The 18,900-nt window shown below is 41.6% G+C and overlaps 1 protein-coding gene across 1 annotated transcript in view; it reads right to left on the bottom strand.

Annotated features, from left to right (window-relative positions):
- Positions 1–1,432: 1,432 nt before the first annotated feature.
- RAB10 (RAB10, member RAS oncogene family) overlaps positions 1,433–18,900 on the bottom strand; it is an 81,625-nt gene continuing 64,157 nt past the window's right edge. Inside the window, exons 3-6 of the mRNA XM_006162194.2 lie at positions 16,098–16,236; positions 11,110–11,199; positions 9,705–9,806; positions 1,433–3,936 (exon numbers count right to left, since the gene is read on the bottom strand). Of these exons, the coding sequence (XP_006162256.1) occupies positions 3,853–3,936; positions 9,705–9,806; positions 11,110–11,199; positions 16,098–16,236 (415 nt within the window). The 3' untranslated portion in view covers positions 1,433–3,852. The remainder of the gene's footprint in view (positions 3,937–9,704; positions 9,807–11,109; positions 11,200–16,097; positions 16,237–18,900) is intronic.

The following is an 18,900-nucleotide window of genomic DNA, read 5'->3' on the forward strand; positions in this document are numbered from 1 at the left end:
GGTGACTGGGTCACGGACTACTCTCACAAATGAATTCATGTCCTCTCAGGAGACCGACTTCCAGATCTTGTGAGAAGGGGTTCGTTCTTACCAGAGTGGCTTGTCACGCAGGATAGCTAGCTGCCTGTGTGCCTGGCCACCCCCTTCTGCTGCTGTCAGCCAGGTCATGGTGTCAGCCCACACCTTTGAACTTCCCAACTGCCAGAATCCCGAGTCAAACCCACTTTTTCTTCCTAAGTCACCTCGTCGCAGGTATTTCTGTAACAACACCATCACAGACGAAGGCGATCTCAGAACCTATTCATGGCCCTCCTGCAAGGCCTACTCCAGATACTCGCACCAGCTGAGCTTGCTCTTCCAGTGCAGCACCGAGTCTGGATCGCAACTGTTTGGCTTCTCTGTAGGCCCAGCACAGTATTACTTTTGCTTTCTAAACTAGATCATAAACGTAAGGGCAGAGACCATATCCTGTCTTCCTGTAGCCAACCTCTAAGGCAGAACTGTAAGCCTCATCCCAGAAACACAAGACAAGTGTGTGTGTAGGACAGCACAGAAACACTCCAAGTGATGCCTATAAATGCTGTGTGTGAAAAAACCTTCATAGGACCAGCAAGTGGCATAATGGTTATACTGCTGGACTCCCACATCGTGGACCACAGTTCGAATCCCAGACCCTGCGGCTTAAAACTCACACTGGGCACATGCACATGTGTCCAAGATTCCAAGAGAAGGGATTGAAGCGTGGCCACCCCCCTCGGGGTGATTTCTTGCCGTCTCTGTCCTGAATGATGAGCGCACACATGCTACAACAAAAATCTCTCTCAAAAAAAGAAAAAATAGAAGAAAACTTCATATCCTTCTAGCAGAGGTAACCTTGTCAACAAATACTTCTCATTATTCCTGACCAGTAAGGTCTTAATACAAGATTTGATATTTCTTCTGCCAATACTATACAGAAAGGCAAAGCTGTTATTATCGTTCACAAAAAAGTAGGAATTGCTTTACACTTTTCAGCTAAGAGGACCGCCACTGTTAAAGGTCCATCCTCCAGTGTGGAGGGCCTACCTGGGTCATCACTGACTTCAGTCATAGCTGGCCTTTGGCATGTGCAACTAGTGTTGGGGGCAGTGGGCTGAGGGCCATGCCCAAGGTTGTAGCAGCTCCCACACTGGCATTAGGATGACAGTGCTTTAGTGCCCTCGCAGTAATTGAATTTCTGTAGGTTCTTAACGGAGGAAGTTTCTGAAGTTGCCTTCCCGGTTGTAAAACACACGGAGACACTTGGTTTTTTACTATTTTTGTCATGCTTTGTTTTTAGTTTGTGATTTTGCATTGTTTTCTGAAGTAACCCTCCACTCCAACTCCATAAATGAAAACCAAACCACACAGTTGGAAATCAAGTTTGTTTTTATATGAACAGAAGTAGACCATCTAGAAATATTTCAGTTTATTTAAATTGTTAAGTAGAATATGAAACCGAATTTGTAGCTAGTACCAGAGGATGGACTTAACTGTTGGGTGTTTAATGAGAACAGCTTCTACACAGGATAGGACCCCAAGAGACTTACAGAAAAGGGGCAGAGCCCTAATATGAAGCAAATAAAACTCATGTTTCAGACAGATTATACAAAAATTGATTTATACTCCATTTCCCTTTTTTTTTGATATTTAGAAAGTGCAGATTTAACAAAAGGTAGCCATATCCCTTCTATGTACAATGCCGATTAGAATATGCAAACAAAACTGTCAGTCTGTTACCCAAAATCCCAGTGTTTAGCTCTCAAACCTTAAGTCAATGAACTGAATAAGGATTAAAGAGGGTTAAAAAAGGAAAAAAAAAAAAAAACTACGGCCACATTTCAGATAAAGGGAAGCAACAGATACATGAAGGTTAACCTAACAATGGCAGGCTTAGCCTAAAACTTTTTGAAAAGCTTAACGTCATTTCTTCGTCATTATTTTTTTAAGTGGAAAATTAGGGATTTGGCAATGCTGCTTTTCACTAGTAGTAAACAATGATAAAGTCAAGTGAGGGAACACCCTAAGCACTGCCACCAGTGAGGCATATAAAATTGTGTTTAGAGCACTATCTGAAAAACGTGTGGATTTTCATAGCAGACACACATCCCTACACTGTTTGCTTGTGAGCCAAGAGGTCATTAAAATGCAACTCACGAAGCGGAAAGACTTCTCAATGGGAGCTGCTGTCCTGAACTCAGCCTCTGCTAGAAATGAATCATGCTATTCACAATTCTTTCAACAAAGGTATCATCTTAGGATGCCAGCAGCACAGCAAACGTAGCTTACCCAAACGTAACCTACCCTAGCCTAATGATAAGCGATGAGGCAAACCGGAAAACCCAAGTGAAGACGAGACAGGGTTAGAGATAGCGAGAAACCTTTACATGAAAAACCTTCTGTTGTCCTTCTTCCAAATCCATGGTAATGCAAGTTTCCCAAAAGGATGTGAAGACAGGACTCAATAACAGTCTAAGGTATTTCTACATCTTAAGGTAAAGACAACTTAACACTGAAAAAGTGTTCTTCAGAGGCCAAATCGCAATACGTTTGGCAAACAGGTTCATATGAAGTCACTCCTCCTTCCTTCCACACTTTTTTTTTTTTTTTAAAAAAAACATCCTTTACTGGGCTACCAAACTGCTAGGAGTTGTCAAAATGGAGACTACTCAAATTCAGGTTAAGAGATTTATTCTAGAAAGTGAAGAGGCTATACACCTAATTAGAAAGACAAACCACAACACCCTCCAAACACTAGAGCATGCAATGAACTCTTCCGTTTCATAAACTTGGTGGATAGACAGGAAGGGGACGGAGGAAAAGGAGAGGGATACAGAAGTAAAGCAGCGAACGAAGAGACCTGGGACAGCGTTTTGGGGACAGAGCCAATGAGGGGGAGACACCAATGAACTGACATTCGATAGTAGGCAGTTAGAATTGCTCTGTTTACTTAGCAGGTAAGTCAGTGCTGCATGTTGAACTGGACAAACCCAGGAGCTTGCCCCTTTCACTTTTAAAGAACTCATACCCATGAGGTGGGCCCGGGGGGAGGAGCAGATAAAGCAGCATGCAGGAAGGTGAGACACGGGGCAAGTGGCCACGGAGAAGAAACAGTGGCAGGAATATCTGAAATAGCAAGGCCACTTAAAATGCGACTCGGCAAACCAAAGCTATCATTTCTGCATTACCCTTTGTCCTCAATGAACTACTTTGCGAATTACAGCCAAGCACACCACAGACATTTTAATGGTTTAGGTTTGGATGATATGTCTCCTGCACATGCTTCCACCAAAACAAAAAAGGAAAAAACCAAAGAAGTTCCTTTCCACATAAGGCACAGGACAAAATTAACCCCATTTACATAGTCAAGGCGAAAATGAGTGTTTTCCTGGCTTTGTTTGTTTCTTTTGCTATCACATGTCTATAAGATTATAGGGACTCAAGCACATTATCCATGACAGAAAATTCCACTGTTGTACAAAATAAAATTGTTAATTCTAACTTTTATTCTTATACAATTTGCAGAATAGAACTGAAATGATTGCTATAGGTTTTAATGTTGATAAGAACTGGACTATAATACAACTGAAATGCAGTGTGAGCTGAGCAAGTACATTTAAAAATGAAGTCACAGACATGATTTTTCTATACATTTTTTTGTTTGAAGAAAATTAAAGTCCGCAAGCAGTCACAGATGAAAGCAAATAAAATAGATGAATTGGATAGTTAGGATGAGGAACAAAAATATCTGTTTAGAGTTAAAAATGGACAGAGTGGTTTATTTTGCAGCAAGAAGAGAAACGGGCGGCGGACGCACTGCTGGGGCGCGGGCGCTCAGCAGCACTTGCTCTTCCAACCCGTCACGCCGCCTCCACTGCTGATGTCTACGTTCTCACTGTTGGGCTCTTTTACGGGGGTCTGGAACACACACAGGAAAGGCACCGTAAGAAAGCATTGTCACGGACAAAGCAGGAGCCGACAGGAACATTCTCATAAATGCCAGTTCATGCAACCAGATGCATTACCATCACATGATAGCTTCCCCCAACATAAACTGAAAAATTTGGAAGCTTCGTTTGTCTTCATTTTGTGCCCTTCCGCCAAGCTATGAAGTGTTATAGATTCCTCTGGGCATTCCTTAAAAAGTTTCAGTAATCGTCTCTGCCTTAATCTTTTTTTTCCCCAATGGCCTCATCTAATAAAACCTTATTTAAGGGTCAGCCCTGTAACGCAGCAAATACTGTACACAGGGAGCCAAATCCCACGTGACTGACTGTAGTTCAAATCCTGACCCTGACAGCTTGAAAATTACACTGGAGGGGCCAGCAGGTGGCTAGCGCCTGGGGTGCTGGACACACACGTGGTCGACCGTGGTTCGAGTCCCAGAACCCAGAGGCTTGAAACTCATGCCAGGTGGCTGTGTGTTTGTGTGCGCGTGCACACAGGCCCAAAATCCCAAAAAGAGAATGGTGAAGGGATTGCAGTATGGCCATCCCCCCCAGGGGGGAGTTTCTTGCTTTCTCTCTCTCTTTCTCTCTATATATCCTGTGAGCACATGCACCCTATAGCAAAAATCTCTTTAAAAAAAATAAACAAACAAACAAACAAAAACCCATTACACTGGGTGCAAGCACACTGGTGCTCAAACTCTCGAAGGGAAGAACTGGAGGAAAAACCATTGTGGCAGGACTGTGCTCTGCTAGGGGGTGCTTGCTTTCTCTCTGTTGGGTGCACATACCCTCAGCAATAAATAACAAGTTTTAAATGGATACTAATACTTTTTTAAACTTGAATAAAGGACAATACTGGTATAAACAGACACCTAGAAAAGTGGACACCTTTAGCAATCCGAGGATCAAACTCCAGTTTGCGAGCGTCAATGGCTGCTGCTCGCCCTGACTGAGCAGATTTTGTCACCCCCTGGCCCTGGCCTCCACCTTAGAGGCATTACGAAGCAAGCTGTATAAACATAATGGTGGGCAGTGTCTAACGGAAGTAAAACAAAATCTGATTATTTACCTTTGGAGACTAAAGTGTGTGTTACTGCACCATAGTCTGTAAAAGGCAATCTCAATGAAGATAAGTGAAAAAGCCCAAGCGCACTGTTTATACAGTTCAGGTTGATGACAGATACAGAAAAAGCTCAATGGCAGCCACTGAGACAGTCACAGTAGCAACCTGTGGGGTCGGTGTATCGCTGACTTTCTTTTCTTCTCTGTATAACCTTGTACTTGCCAGCTATTACTGAAACGATGTTATTGGTAACTTATGCACGCAGAAGTACACAGAGCTTGAGTACACACACAGCCTGATGTATTTTCAGTGTGAGTTCTGATGCCACCAGGTCAGGGTATAGAGCATACCACCCCAGAAGACTCCCTCATACTCCTCTGTCAGTACGACCCTCTGAAAGGTAACCAAGAGTTAACCAACATTCTGATAGCTTTTTAAAAATTATCTTATTGAACTTTATTTATTTTATTTATGTATTTATTTATTTTAATTTGACCAGAGAGGGACAAAGTGAGAGAGTGTGTGTGTGTTTTTGTGTGTGAGAGAGAGAGAGAGAGAAAGTGAAAAAGCAAGCTGCCAGATCCAAAACTCGAGCCATGGTCGACCATGTGGGAGTCCAGTGCCATTAACCACCATGCCATCTGCCGGCCCCTCAATATTCTATCACACCATAAATTAGTTTTTGTTCTGTTCCTGACCTTTATATATGCAGGACCACAGTATAATACATTCTTTTGCATCTGACTTTCACTCGGTATCACTGTGAGATGTATCCATTCTGTTGTATGTAACAGTAGTTTCATCAAAAACTTTTAAAAATAATTTTATTTACCACCATTATATATATATATTACATAAATATATATACTATATATTCAACTTTACTAAAATAAAATGCTCAAAAGAGTGAGAAAGCAAGCCGCCAGATCTGGAACCCCAAATGCAGTTGGACATATGGAGTCCAGTGCCTTAACATGGTCCCTGTGTTTCTCTTTTCTTTTATTTTCTTTTCTCTTCTCTTCCTTCCTTTCTTTCATTCTTTTTTTTTAAAGATTTATTTTATTTTGTTTATTCATTTATTTTAATTTAACCAGAGAAAGATAGACACACAGAGAGAAGGAAAGTGAGAAAGCAAGCCACCACGTCCGGGACTCAAACTGTGGTTGGCCATGTGGGAGTGTCCAGCACCCTAACCACCACGTCACTTGCTGGCCCTCTTTCTTTCTTTCTTTCTTTCTTTCTTTCTTTCTTTCTTTCTTTCTTTTTTAAAAAAAAAAAAACAGATAGGGTCTTAACATGTTATAATCCTCTTGTGTCCGTCTCCTGAGTAACTAAACTATAGGCATGTGCAAACAGGCCTGGCCCTTAGGGTGGCCTGGGAATCAAACCTGGGCCTCCTACGTAGCCTCAGCTCATAGAGTAGCAGCATCTACCAGCCTGCTATGGCTGGGCTGTCATCTCGAATATAATTTGAAAATCTGGGATATACTTGAAAACTTAGGCTCTTGGAAAAACAATACAAAGTTAAGGTCTTGGGTAGCCCAAAGGGGTAAAAATAAAATACTGCGTTTTAAGATTTCAGATGTCCCAAGAAACGCCTACTTAGCTAATACTGAGTTGAAATTTCTGCCACATCGAAGTGGGTGCATGTGTGTGAAAAAAATAATGCACCTCATATTTGGACTTGCGAACATGGGGAAGACTCCAGTCTGATATTATTATTTCCTGAAGTAGCCATACTCTAACCTGTGCTACGATACAGAGAGGTCTACCTCACTGGGATATAAATTACATAATGACTCACTACACAGCACTGCTAAAAAGACAAAAGCAAGGAAACCTCACCAAGACCGAGAAGGACACAGGACAGTCAGAGAAAGCAGATGCCATAGAGGAGACCAAAAAGCCAAGAAAGAAAGAATTCAGACAGGATGTTTCAGTAAGCTCCGGGATGACTCCTGCTGGTCAGATTTGGTATTTGTGTGGACTGTGACTACTGGGATAATTTTTCAACCTGACCAACCAATCTTTGAAATGCAGAGTACCTTACACCAATTTTAAAAAAGCAAATTTCTATTCTTTTAATTCATTTAATTAAAAACTCAATTCTTGTAGTCAATCTAGTATTTTTCTATTCTTTTTTTTTTTTTTAAAAAATCCTCGGGACCAGCAGTTAGCGTAATGGCTATGTCGCTGGACTCCCACGTAGTCGACCGTGGTTCGAGTCCCGAACCCTGTGGCTTAAACTCACGCCAGGCGCGTGTGCACGCGTGCCCAGGATCCTGAGAGGAGAATGGAGGAGAAGGGATGGAGGTGTGGCCATCCCCCCTGAGGGGTGATTTCTCGCTTTCTGTCTCTCTGTCTGTCTCTGTCTGTCTGGTGAGCGCACGCGCCCTATAGTGAAAACCTCTCCAAAGAAAAAAAAGAATCCTCAAAAAATGAAAATACAAATTTCTCAAATAATTATATACATAATGGCTTTTTATCTTTACTCACAAAATAATTATTTCTAAACATTCTAAAATTGTTTTTATAATTAAAAAAAGAAACATGTTGGGGTCAGCTGGTGGCACAGCAATTAAGGCACTAGACTCCCACATGGCCGAACACGGTTCAAGTCTCAGACCTGGCAACTTGAAAATCACGTTGGGCCTGTGTGCATGCAGGCCCCAAATCCCAGGAGGACAATGGAGGAGAAGGGATTGAGGCATGGCCATTCCCAAGGGGGGTGGGGGGATCCCTCACTTTCCTCTCACTGTCTGTCTCTGGCAAGCACATGTATTGGTAAAAACTGAAGGGGAAAAAAAAAATAGAACTTCAAAACAAAACCCTATAAGAGTAAGAGTCGGTAAGGGTCACTATTTACGAGTCCGGCAACTACCCTTCCAAATACTTATTTCCTAAACATAACAGGCCCTCAAATTCCACTTTTGATTTGACTTACGAAAAAACAACAAAAAAACATCATCTAACAGCAGCGACTCCTGAAACCTGATATGCGGGCTGCTGGCACTTTCACAGGCCTCTTAAACAGTAGTAACTGATGACTGTGTTTTCCACTTTCAATTTCACGCCGAGTTATCTCACACACCTGACGCTTCACTCTAGAAATTAAGTTCCATGGTTTCAGGGATTTACACAGAGCTTAATATAACTAAACTCAATTTCTTCTTAAAAATAATTATTTAATTTTATTAATTTGTTCTTTTTTACATAAGGCACATGCACTCGTGAGAGAGAAAGAAGTAGAGAAAGAGAAAGTGAGGAAGTAAGCTGCTAACTCTGGGACTCCAGTCATGGCTGCCCAGGCCGAATCCAGTGCCTTAACCACCATGCCACCTGCTTCAGCTTCTTCTTCTTCTTTTTTTTTTTTTTGGAGAGATTTTCACTATAGGGCGCGTGCGCTCGCCAGACAGACAGAGAGAAACAGAGAGACAGAAAGCGAGAAATCACCCCCCAGGGGGGACGGTCACGCCGCAATCCCTTCTCCTCCATTCTCCTCTCGGGATCTTGGGCACGCGCCCGGCGTGAGTTTTAAGCCACTGGGTCCGGGACGTGAACTGCAGTCGACTACATGGGAGTCCAGCGACATAGCCATTACGCTAACTGCTGGCCCACATGTTCAGCTTCTTACAATCCTCAGAAACTTCACTAATTTCTATTTAGCATATTGCTTCTATTACAGCTTACATTTTATAGATATCTACTTTTTATCTATAGATTGACTTTTTTTTAAAAAAAGGTAATATTTCAAATATAAAAACAAAAAGGTCTGGACAGATGGTGTAATGGTTATGTCATTGGACTCCCACATGGCCGAATGCAGTTTGAGTCCTGGATGCACCAGCCTGAAACTCATGCTGGGTGCGTGTGTGTGCACGCCTCAAATCCCGAGAGAATGTAGGAGAAGGAATTCATTGTGGCCATTTCCCCCGAAGAGTGATTTCTTGCCTTTTGTCTCTATCTCCAGCAAGAGTCCATGCCCTATTGCAAAAATCCCTCTTAAAAAAATAAAGTCACCTGAGCAGTTCTCTTCTATACAAAAGTTATTTCTCTTTTAAGATTTGTGCCATTTTATCTGTTTGGGGTTTTCTTTGCATTTAAAATTACAATAGGCTGGCTGAATTCAGAACTCATAACCGAGTATGTGGTGTTACATATCTAGGCACTTGAAGGGAAATACAAAACTCAGAGTTCCAATTTTGCTACATGTTATTTACACTGGTAAGTATTGTGATTGACAAATCTTAAACCCAGAAACAATCCACGGTAAATAAATGCCCCAAGATCACAGTTTCAGCACTGTTCACTTCGCTTTACATCACAGGTTGAAATGCTGGTTAAATGAATCGGGGGATGTGTGTACTCCATTTACTCCGTTTATAACATGAACGTGCCCTTTATCTGCCTGCCCAAGAACTGACTGGAAGAACAGGGACACTGTACAAAAACGACATAACAGGTCCACTTACAAACTGGTCCTTCTGATTTCCTCAAGGCTTTTTGCTCCCCCAGTTCTTTACTTCACTTTGTGGGGTTAGACATCAGCAAGAACCATCTTTTCAGACAACGTCACCCAAGCCTGAATTCTATACATAAGCTAATACTTTAGAAGAGACAAAATACTCCGTCGAGACACTGAGTTACCTCAGCAGAAGCAAAGACGAACTCACCTTTCGAAGGATATCTTCGGCTAATGTGAGGAACGCCTTTTCGATGTTTATATTTGCTTTTGCACTAGTCTCAAAAAATCTAATACCATGTTCCCTTGCGATCTAAGAGAGAATCAAAATATCATAAAATGATCAAATATGGGTTGACAAGCAATGACTGTGACATCATGGAAGAATTACAATCTTACTCTGAAGGCAGTAACCTCAACTGGATATATAAAACAGATCATTTCAGTGAGTTAATGAGTTCTTACAGAAAACAAAAGTAATTAAAACTACCCTCTCCTTACCCAAGAATTTATTTCAGACAGTCTATCACATATTTTCACTCTGGTGGCAAACTTTAGGCAAACTCAATGTGACTTTTTTTTTCCTTTTTTTTTTGGAGTGGTTTTTGCTATAGGGCTCATGTGCTCACCAGAAAGACAGAGGGAGAGAGGGAGACAGAAAGCGAGAAATCACCCCCCACGGGGGATGGTCACGCCGCAATCCCTTCTCCTCCATTCTCCTCTCAGGATCTTGGGCACACGCGCACACACACACACCTGCATGAGTTTAAGCCACCGGGTCCGGGACTCGAACTGCAGTTGACTACATGAGAATCCAGCGACATAGCTATTACACTAACTGCTGGTCCCGTGACTTATTTTTTTAAGATTTTTTTTTTTCAATAGGGCACGTGTGTTTGCCGGATTGGGGGTGGGGGGATGGCCATGCTACAATCCCTTCTCCTCCATTCTCCCCTTGGGATTTCGAGCACGCAAGCACACATGCCCAGCATGTTTTTTAGACCTCCAGGTCCAGCACTTGAACTGCAGAGTTGGCCATGTGGGATCCAGCACCTTAACCACCATACTACTTGCTGGCCCTCAATGTGCCTCATTAATGTCCAATTTCTGCTTGCCCCAGGTTTCTGGCCATCAAATGTTAGAATCATATTACTTAATTAATACACTTCTTTAGTCTTCAGTTAAAAAGCAAGAATCACTGATTTATATTTTTCTGTCTCTGTAGTTTCAGTAAGACTTAAAATATTTCGGGTTTTATTATCTCATAAATGTTGGCTCTATACTGAAAAAAATCCACTCAAATGATAAGCTATAGTTTCCAATAAGCATTTAAAAACAATGTGACAGGACCAGCAGGTGGAGTGGTGGTGAAGGCACTGGACTCCCACATGGCCAACCACAGTTCAAATCCTATACCTAGTGGTTTGCCTTCCCACTCTCCCCTCCTCTGGTGAATTAAAAAAATAATTTACAAATTAAATAATTCTTTAAAAAGTTGTTGAAAACAAAAATGATGTGACAGCTCAGCGCACTCCATCACCACTAATGTAGTATCGATCAAAAGCAGTCTCGTCTTCACAGACAGGACGGCGTATCTGCTCCTTTCAGACGTTTACCTGTTCTCCTTTTCCTTTAGGTACAACTCTCTTATCATCCATGTCACACTTGTTTCCTAGTAACATTCTTTCCACATCTTCATTGGCATGCTAAAATGGAATAAAATTTTAGTTTTACACATGACAAGAATGGCTTAAATAAAAGTGACTTTATTTTTTTTTCAACTTAAAACATCATTTCCATAGGCAGAAAGTTTTAAAGCAGTCACCCAAAACCACTCCATGCTAAAAGCCTACTTAAAATTCCAAATGATCTATCAGCACAATTTCTAAGACCTTTTGAATCGGCTCTTCAGCTAATGTGAGAACACCTTTTTGATGTGTAGATCTGCTTTTGCACTAATTTTGAAAAATCTAATACCGTCTGGGCCAAATATTACACACCCCCCAGAGGAGGCTTGTCTGCTTTGTAAATCTCATGAAATGAGTACACAGAGACAAAAGATCTGAAACTGGAGTCCCGAGGCATAATCTAAACCTAAGCTGGATCATGACTTCAGACTTTATAATGTGAAGTATCCGATGGAAGCCTTCATTCAAAATCTTATAAAGCCCCTGAAGTCTCAAACAGTTATAAGGCTAGGGTACAATGAATCCCCTGCAGAAAAGTCAGCTAAAAAGAAATGGCCGCCCCACCCAAATCCCAGTGACATTTTTTTCAGATATACATAGAAAGATCTACCCTAAGATTCATATGGAATCCAAAGGGACTCCAAATAGCCAAAATAATCTTGAACAAAAAAAGTACAGAAGTGGAGGATTCACATTCGTTGCCTAATTCAACATTACTGAAAACCAAAACAGTGCAGCACTGGTATAACACTGACAGACATGATAGACTAACAGGACAGATTAGCAGGCCCAGAAATAAACTCTCCCACCTAGGGTCAAATTATCTTTGACAAGGGTGCCAACATTAGTCAGTGGGGAAAGGGTGGCCTTTTGCATTTTTTTTTCTTTTTTAGTTTGCTATGGTATGTGTGCTCACCAGAGAAGAGAGAGATTAAGAAGTTATCCCCTGGGGAGACGGCCATGCTGCAATCCCTTCTCTATTCTCCTGGGATCTGGGCACACACATACACACACATGCCATGTGTGATTTTCAAGTCACTGGGTCCAGGACTTACACTGTGCAGTTGGCCATGTAGAATCCAGTGGTTTAACATCCACACCATGTTCTGGCCCAGAGTTTTTCTTTACTTATGAAAGCAGGCCTGTGTATAGGCGTGTAAGACAGAAGCACCCTCTACAGGGCCCAGTCATGCCACAATCCCCTGTTCTCCATACTGTGGCCTGTCAGATCTTGGGCATGTGCATGTGCTTGGTGGGCTGCAGGCCCACTGGGTCAGGGATCTGAACTGTGCTTGCCATGTGGGATCTGGCTTCCCTCAGGTTGTACATTACCACTGCACCACGGAACTGGCCCAGCAGTTAGATTTTGTCAAATATTTCCTCTGTGCCTACTGAGACGATCATTTCGCTTTGGTCCTTTATTAGCAGGGTATATTACATCGACTGATTTCATATACTGAATCACCCTTGCATTCCTGGGGTGAATTCTTCTTAATCATGATATATAATCCTTTTTTAAATGTTGCAGGATCAGTTCAGCCTCCTTTAGTTTAAGGTTTAACTTTCTACAACAAAGTGAAAAATCAGACAAAACAGCCTCTTGTATGTCAGAAAAAGTGAATTTTCTTTCTTTCTTTTTAAACATTAACTTTATTTATTTCAGTTTGACCAGAGAGGAACAGAGTGAGAGAGAAAAAATGAAAAGGCAAGCCACCAGGCCTGGGACTCAAACTGCAGTCAGCCATGTGGGAGTCCAGTGACCTTAATCAACACGCCACCTGCCGTCCCCTGGATTTTCTTTTTTAATGGCTGCATTTTATGTATCTTAGTTTATGTAAGGAAACTTAAGCTATCTAATCTACCAAGACAAGTGGTATGATAAAAAATAAATAAATAAATTGGGTCTTTGTTCCCAGTTCCTGGCACTGAGCTCCTAATTTTCTGAGTGATAGATAAAGATGTCTTTTGTTATTCATAATGAGTCCCTTTCCACTATAACTGAGTTTATTTATGCTCATGAGGTGACCTATGTTAGGGCCCTATCAAGCTTCATCTGAATAAGAGTTGAGTTCCAAAGGGAATCATCCAAGCGATTAGAGGGCTGGAACTTTCAGTTCCATTTCCTGACTTCCTAGGAGGGTAAGGAGGCCAGAGATTAAGATCACTGTGGGCCAGTGACTTAATTAATCCTGCCTAATGAAGCTGGCCATGTGGGATCCAGTGCCTTGGCCTCCATAACAAAATTTCAATTAAAACCCTGAAATAGTGAGGCTAGGGAAGCTTCTGTGTTGGTGAATACATTGTGATGTCAGGAGGGTAGTATATCCAGGGAAGACACAGAAGCTCTGGGACCTCCCATCCCCATACCTTTATAATCAACTGTAGTCATTAAGTATAGTACTTTCCAGGGCCGGCAGGTGGGTGAAGGAGCTAGATTCCGACATGGCCGATTGTGCTTCGAGTTCTGGACCTGGCGGCCTGCTTTCTCGCTTTCCCTTTCTCTCTCTCTCTCTCTGGTCAAATTAAAAAATAATAACAAATGAAATTAAATAAATATATATATATTTTAAATAAAAAGGTATAGTACTTTCCTGAGTTCTCTGTGTCACTCTAGCAAATGATCAAACTTGAAGTGAGGTTATAATGACCTCCAAAACTGTAGACAACCCGGACACAGTGTGGCTAACCTAGAGACCCAGGACTTACACATGGCATCTGAAGTGAGGGCAAGGGCAATATTTTGAGATTGAGCCCTTACCTATGAGTCTGATCTTAACCTTGGGTAGTTAATGTTATTAACAGAATAGGATTGAATTATAGGTAACCAGCTTATGTCTTAGAACCAGAAAGTTGGTTATTGTTGGAACAATACTGCAAAGAAAGTCTTTAGATAAACTTCCAATTGTACAGATATTTGGCAGAACTATAAAAGGTAAGAAAATAAAAATGGCCTCTCCTGTTTCAGGATCTCTGTCTTTTTTTAAAGAATTACTTGGGAACCAGCAGTTAGCGTAATGGCTATGTCGCTGGACTCCCACGTAGTTGACCGCGGTTCGCGTCCCGGACCCGGTGGCTTAAAACTCACGCCGGGCGCGTGTGTGTGCGTGCCCATGATCCCGAGAGGAGAATGGAGGAGAAGGGATTGTGGCGTGACCATCCCCCCTGGGGGGTGATTTCTCGCTTTCTGTCTCTATGTCTCTCTCTGTCTGTCTGGCGAGCGCATGCGCCCTATAGCGAAAATCACACACCCTATAGCAAAAACCTCTCCAAAAAAAGAATTACTTTATTAAACTTTATTTATTTATTTATTTTTAATTGACCAGAGAGGGACAGAGAGAGAAAGAAAGGAAAAGTGAGAAAGCAAGCCACCAGGTCCAGGCCTCAAACCACAGTCAGCCAATGTGGCAGTCCAGCATCCTTAACCACAACGACACCTGCCAGCCCCATCTTTTTTTTTCTTTTTAAAAGAGATTTGTGCTATAACATATGTGTGCTTGCTGCAGAGACAGAGAAAGAAATGGAAAAATCCCCCCTCCGGGGGGAGGATGACCACACCACAATCCCTTCTCCTCAATTCTCCTCTTGGGATTTTGGGCACACACACACATACCCCTGGCATGAGTTTTAAGCCACTGGATCCAGGACTCGAACCATGGTCAAGTATATGAGAGTCCAGAGACAACCATTATGCCCTCTGCTGGTCTCAAGATCTGTGTATCTTTTTTAAAAATTATTATTTATTTAACTTTATTTATTCATTCATTTACTTTAATTTGACCAGAGAGAGACACACAGAGAGGGAGGGTAAGGGAGAAAGGAAGCCGCCAGGTCTGGGACTCGAACCGTGGTCGGCCATATGGGAGTGTCCAGCACCTTAACCACCAGGCCACCTGCTGGTCCCAGATCTGTGTATCTTAAACTAATTATTAAATAATGTTTCTTCTTAATGATTTATTATAGCAGTGAACAAATAAAAATGAGTCATGTTTCTCCTTAATGAGTTATTATAGCAGTGAACAAATAAAAATGAGTCCTTAGGGCTGCTTTCACTGGTATTATCTTGGCTCTAACATGGACTTAAGTTAAAGAGCTAGTTTTTGTTGTTTTTATTTTTAATTTTATTTTCTTTTGCTATAGGGCTCATGTGCTCAACAAAGAGAAACAGACAGACAGACAGACAGACAGACATCACCCCACCAGGGATGGGATGGCCATGCCACAATCCCTTCTCCACTCTCCTCTCAGGATTTTGGGAATGTACACACATGCCCCTGGCATGATTCTTAAACTATTGCATCTAGGACAAAAAGAGCAAAGCTGGCCATGTGGGACCCAGTGCCTTAGCCTCCATGCCACCTGCTGGCCTCGAACAGTGTTAATGAAGAAAAAGGACTGAGGAGTTATCATATCACACCGTCAGGGGAGAGCTTTCTCTCCGGTGAGTGCATACACACCCCATGACGATTAAAGCCAGCCAGCCACCTATGTGCAGCACGGAACAAATATGCTCTGACTATACCTGACTAAGACTGACACCTTCACACGCAGTGATGCAGCCCTATTGCCTTGCTTAGGTTTTTACTGTATTAGTACTCCATAATGCACAACGTCTAGAGGCAATATCACACTTCCGTAACTTAAAGAATTCATTTGGAGAGGTTCTACTTGAGGCCATCTTAGTAGATGGCTGATAGTTTTTAGGTACTTTAATAATTGTCTTGAATGGGGTTCTCGGTAGAATGCCCAAAAGCTTAGGAAAAGGTAGACAAAGAATTAACAGCAACCTTTAAAAAGAACTATCTCAATAACAATGACTTCAATAACAATAGCGTATTATTGGCCAAAAGATCATTTATTCTTCCTAACCAAGTGCACACATGTGTTCATGAAGGGTTTGTGCCAGTTTTAGGTCTTACCTCGTCTATGTTTCTAAGCCATTTGCTGATGTTTTCAAAACTTTTACCATTGGTGATGTCATATACTAGCATGATACCCATTGCGCCTCTGTAGTAGGAGGTCGTGATGGTGTGAAATCGCTCCTGGCCTGCTGTGTCCCTGAAAGAGATGAATAGTCAATCAATAAATAAATAGTCAAGAATTTGCATTACGCATTCTGATATTACTACATTCCAGATAAAGAACAAAACAGGAGAATGGCTGGGTAAAAGAGATGGGCATTAATCACAGAGCAAAACAGAATGACCACACATTTAATTCTTTCCTTTTTTAAAAAAAGAATAATTTTATTCATCATTGTCATTTATTTAAATTTAAGCAGAGTGACACGGGGCAGGGAGTGAGAAAGCAAGCTGCCAGGTCTGGGACTCAAACCATGACCGGCCATGTGGGAGTCCAGCATTCCAATCACCATGCCGTCTGCCAGCCCCCACATTTAATTCTTAAACAGTAAATAATTACACTAAATATATGTATTTTAACATTTTAGTTCAAGGAAATTAATGGCCTACCCATACTGGATGAAAACCTGGAAGGGAAGACACACAAAGAAAGTAACACACAAAACTTCTGAAGTTATTTAATAAATACCAGGAAGCGCCATAAAAAAAACCTCTTAGAACTCTATTTAGTATTTTATTTCCATAACACAGAAGCATGTGATGGGGACCAGCAGGTGGCGTGGTGGTTAAGACACTTGATACTCCCACGTGGCTGACCACAGTTCAAGTTCTGGACTTGGTGGCTTGCTTTCTCACTATACACAAAAGCATGTGGAATTTTTAGAACATTAAAGGACTATACCACTACTACAGCCGCATGTACAACCATTTACAGAAAGCTGTACAGATAGTCTCATTTGTATATTATAAGAGGAATATGTAAACAGTATTTTTCATTATTATTCAGTATCTCCAAGCCAAAGGTTTAAGATGTATTTTGCTCTCATTAACTATGCCCTCTCATCTACTCCCTCTTGCATGGCCTCTTTCATTAGTACACAGGCATGTTTTAGCATTCCTGTCGTTTATTTAAAAGCAAAACCACAAAAACTTCATTCAGCCCCCATCTCTCAAACCAACACTTCATATTCGTCTATTCCTCTCCCTAGCTAAGATTTTCTTACTCTTACTTTGAAATAATTATATTCTTACAAGTTACAAAACCAGGGAGGTCCTGGGTACAGCTTTCCCCACAGGTAACACCTTACCTAACTGTAGTACAAGAGTAAACCAGGAAAGGGGCGCAGGCATGATCCACAGGCCTGAGTCGGCTTTACCTTTTTTTACAATGCACTCATTTGTGTGTCACATGTACAGATTTGTGTAGTCACAACAAACAACATACAGAACTACTGCACTATCCTACCTATCCCCCATAGTCCCCAAACTCTGACCAGTGATGTTTTCTGTGTCTATACCTCTGTCATTTCTCGATGTTACATAAATGGAATTATGTAGCACACTACATTTTGAAATCAGCCTTTATCGTATTTATCATGCACTTGAGAGCCTACTGAAATTGCTGCACGTAACATCAGTCTGTCCCGTTTTACTGCTGAGTCCTATTCTGTGGTATGGCTGCACTACAATTGGTTTAATCATTCGCCAATGGAAGGACATTTGTATTATTTCCAGTTGTGGGCTATTAAAGTTTTATGAACAGAAGCTAGCAAGTGGCATAGTGGTTAAGGCGCTGGACTCCCAATGTGGCCCACTGTGGTTCGAGCCCTAGACCTGGCGACTTGAAACTCATGCTGGGTGTGCATGCAATGTGTCCCCAAAATCCTGACAGGAGAATCGAGGAGGAGGGACTGCAGCATGGCCATGCCTCTCGGGTGGTGATTTCTCACTTTCTGTCTCGTCTCTCCAATGAGCACACATGCCCCAGAGCAAAAATCTCTCTCTCTCTCTTAAAAAAAAAAAAATTAATGAACATTTATGTACAGGTTTATGTGTAGACATGAGTTTTTATTTCTCTGGATAAATGCCCAGGAATGTTATCTCTGAGTTATATAGTAGATACACGTTTAACTCCGCAAGAAACTGACAAAATTTTCCAGCGTGACCGTCTTTTACTTTTCTGTAAGAGATTCAGTTTTTTCACAACCTCACCAGTATTTGATGATGTCACTACGTTTTTTAGTTGTTCTAATATGGTATATAGCGATACTTTATTGTTTTAATTTGTATTTTCCTATGTCTAAAATGATGAACTTACGTGAACCGCGGTCGACTACATGGGAGTCCAGCGACATAGCCATTACACTAACTGCTGGTCCCTAAGATGATGAACATTTTTACAAGGGTTTATTTGCTGTCCATACATCCTTTCTGGTGATGTCTGCTTTCTAAGTGGATCGCTTGCTTGCTTGCTTGATTGCTAGAGGACACGTATGCTGGTCAGAGAGCGAGCTTGTTTCCACGGGAGAGCCTCTGCTTGAGCTGTTCCCATGCCTGTATGTGGTTGGCTCATCTTCCTCTGTCACATTTTAGATGCACTTAACATGTTCATGCACCTGCCATCTACACATTTATATTATACATCAATTCAAATAATTACTGACTACTACGTGCTAGGCCTTACACAAGAACAGACAGAACATGGGTTTTATCCTCAGGTTCTATCCCTTCCAACTTGGTAACTCAGAAGTTACTTAACTTTCTTAGACCTGACTTTTTTTCTTTTTTTTTTTTTTTTGAGAGGTTTTTGCTATAGGGTGTGTGTGCTTGCAGAAAGAGAGAGAGACAGAGACAGAAAGTG

The sequence above is a fragment of the Tupaia chinensis genome, unplaced genomic scaffold, assembly GCF_000334495.1.
Source record: "Tupaia chinensis unplaced genomic scaffold, TupChi_1.0 Scaffold139757_1, whole genome shotgun sequence".
NCBI classification, from domain to species: Eukaryota; Metazoa; Chordata; class Mammalia; order Scandentia; family Tupaiidae; genus Tupaia; species Tupaia belangeri.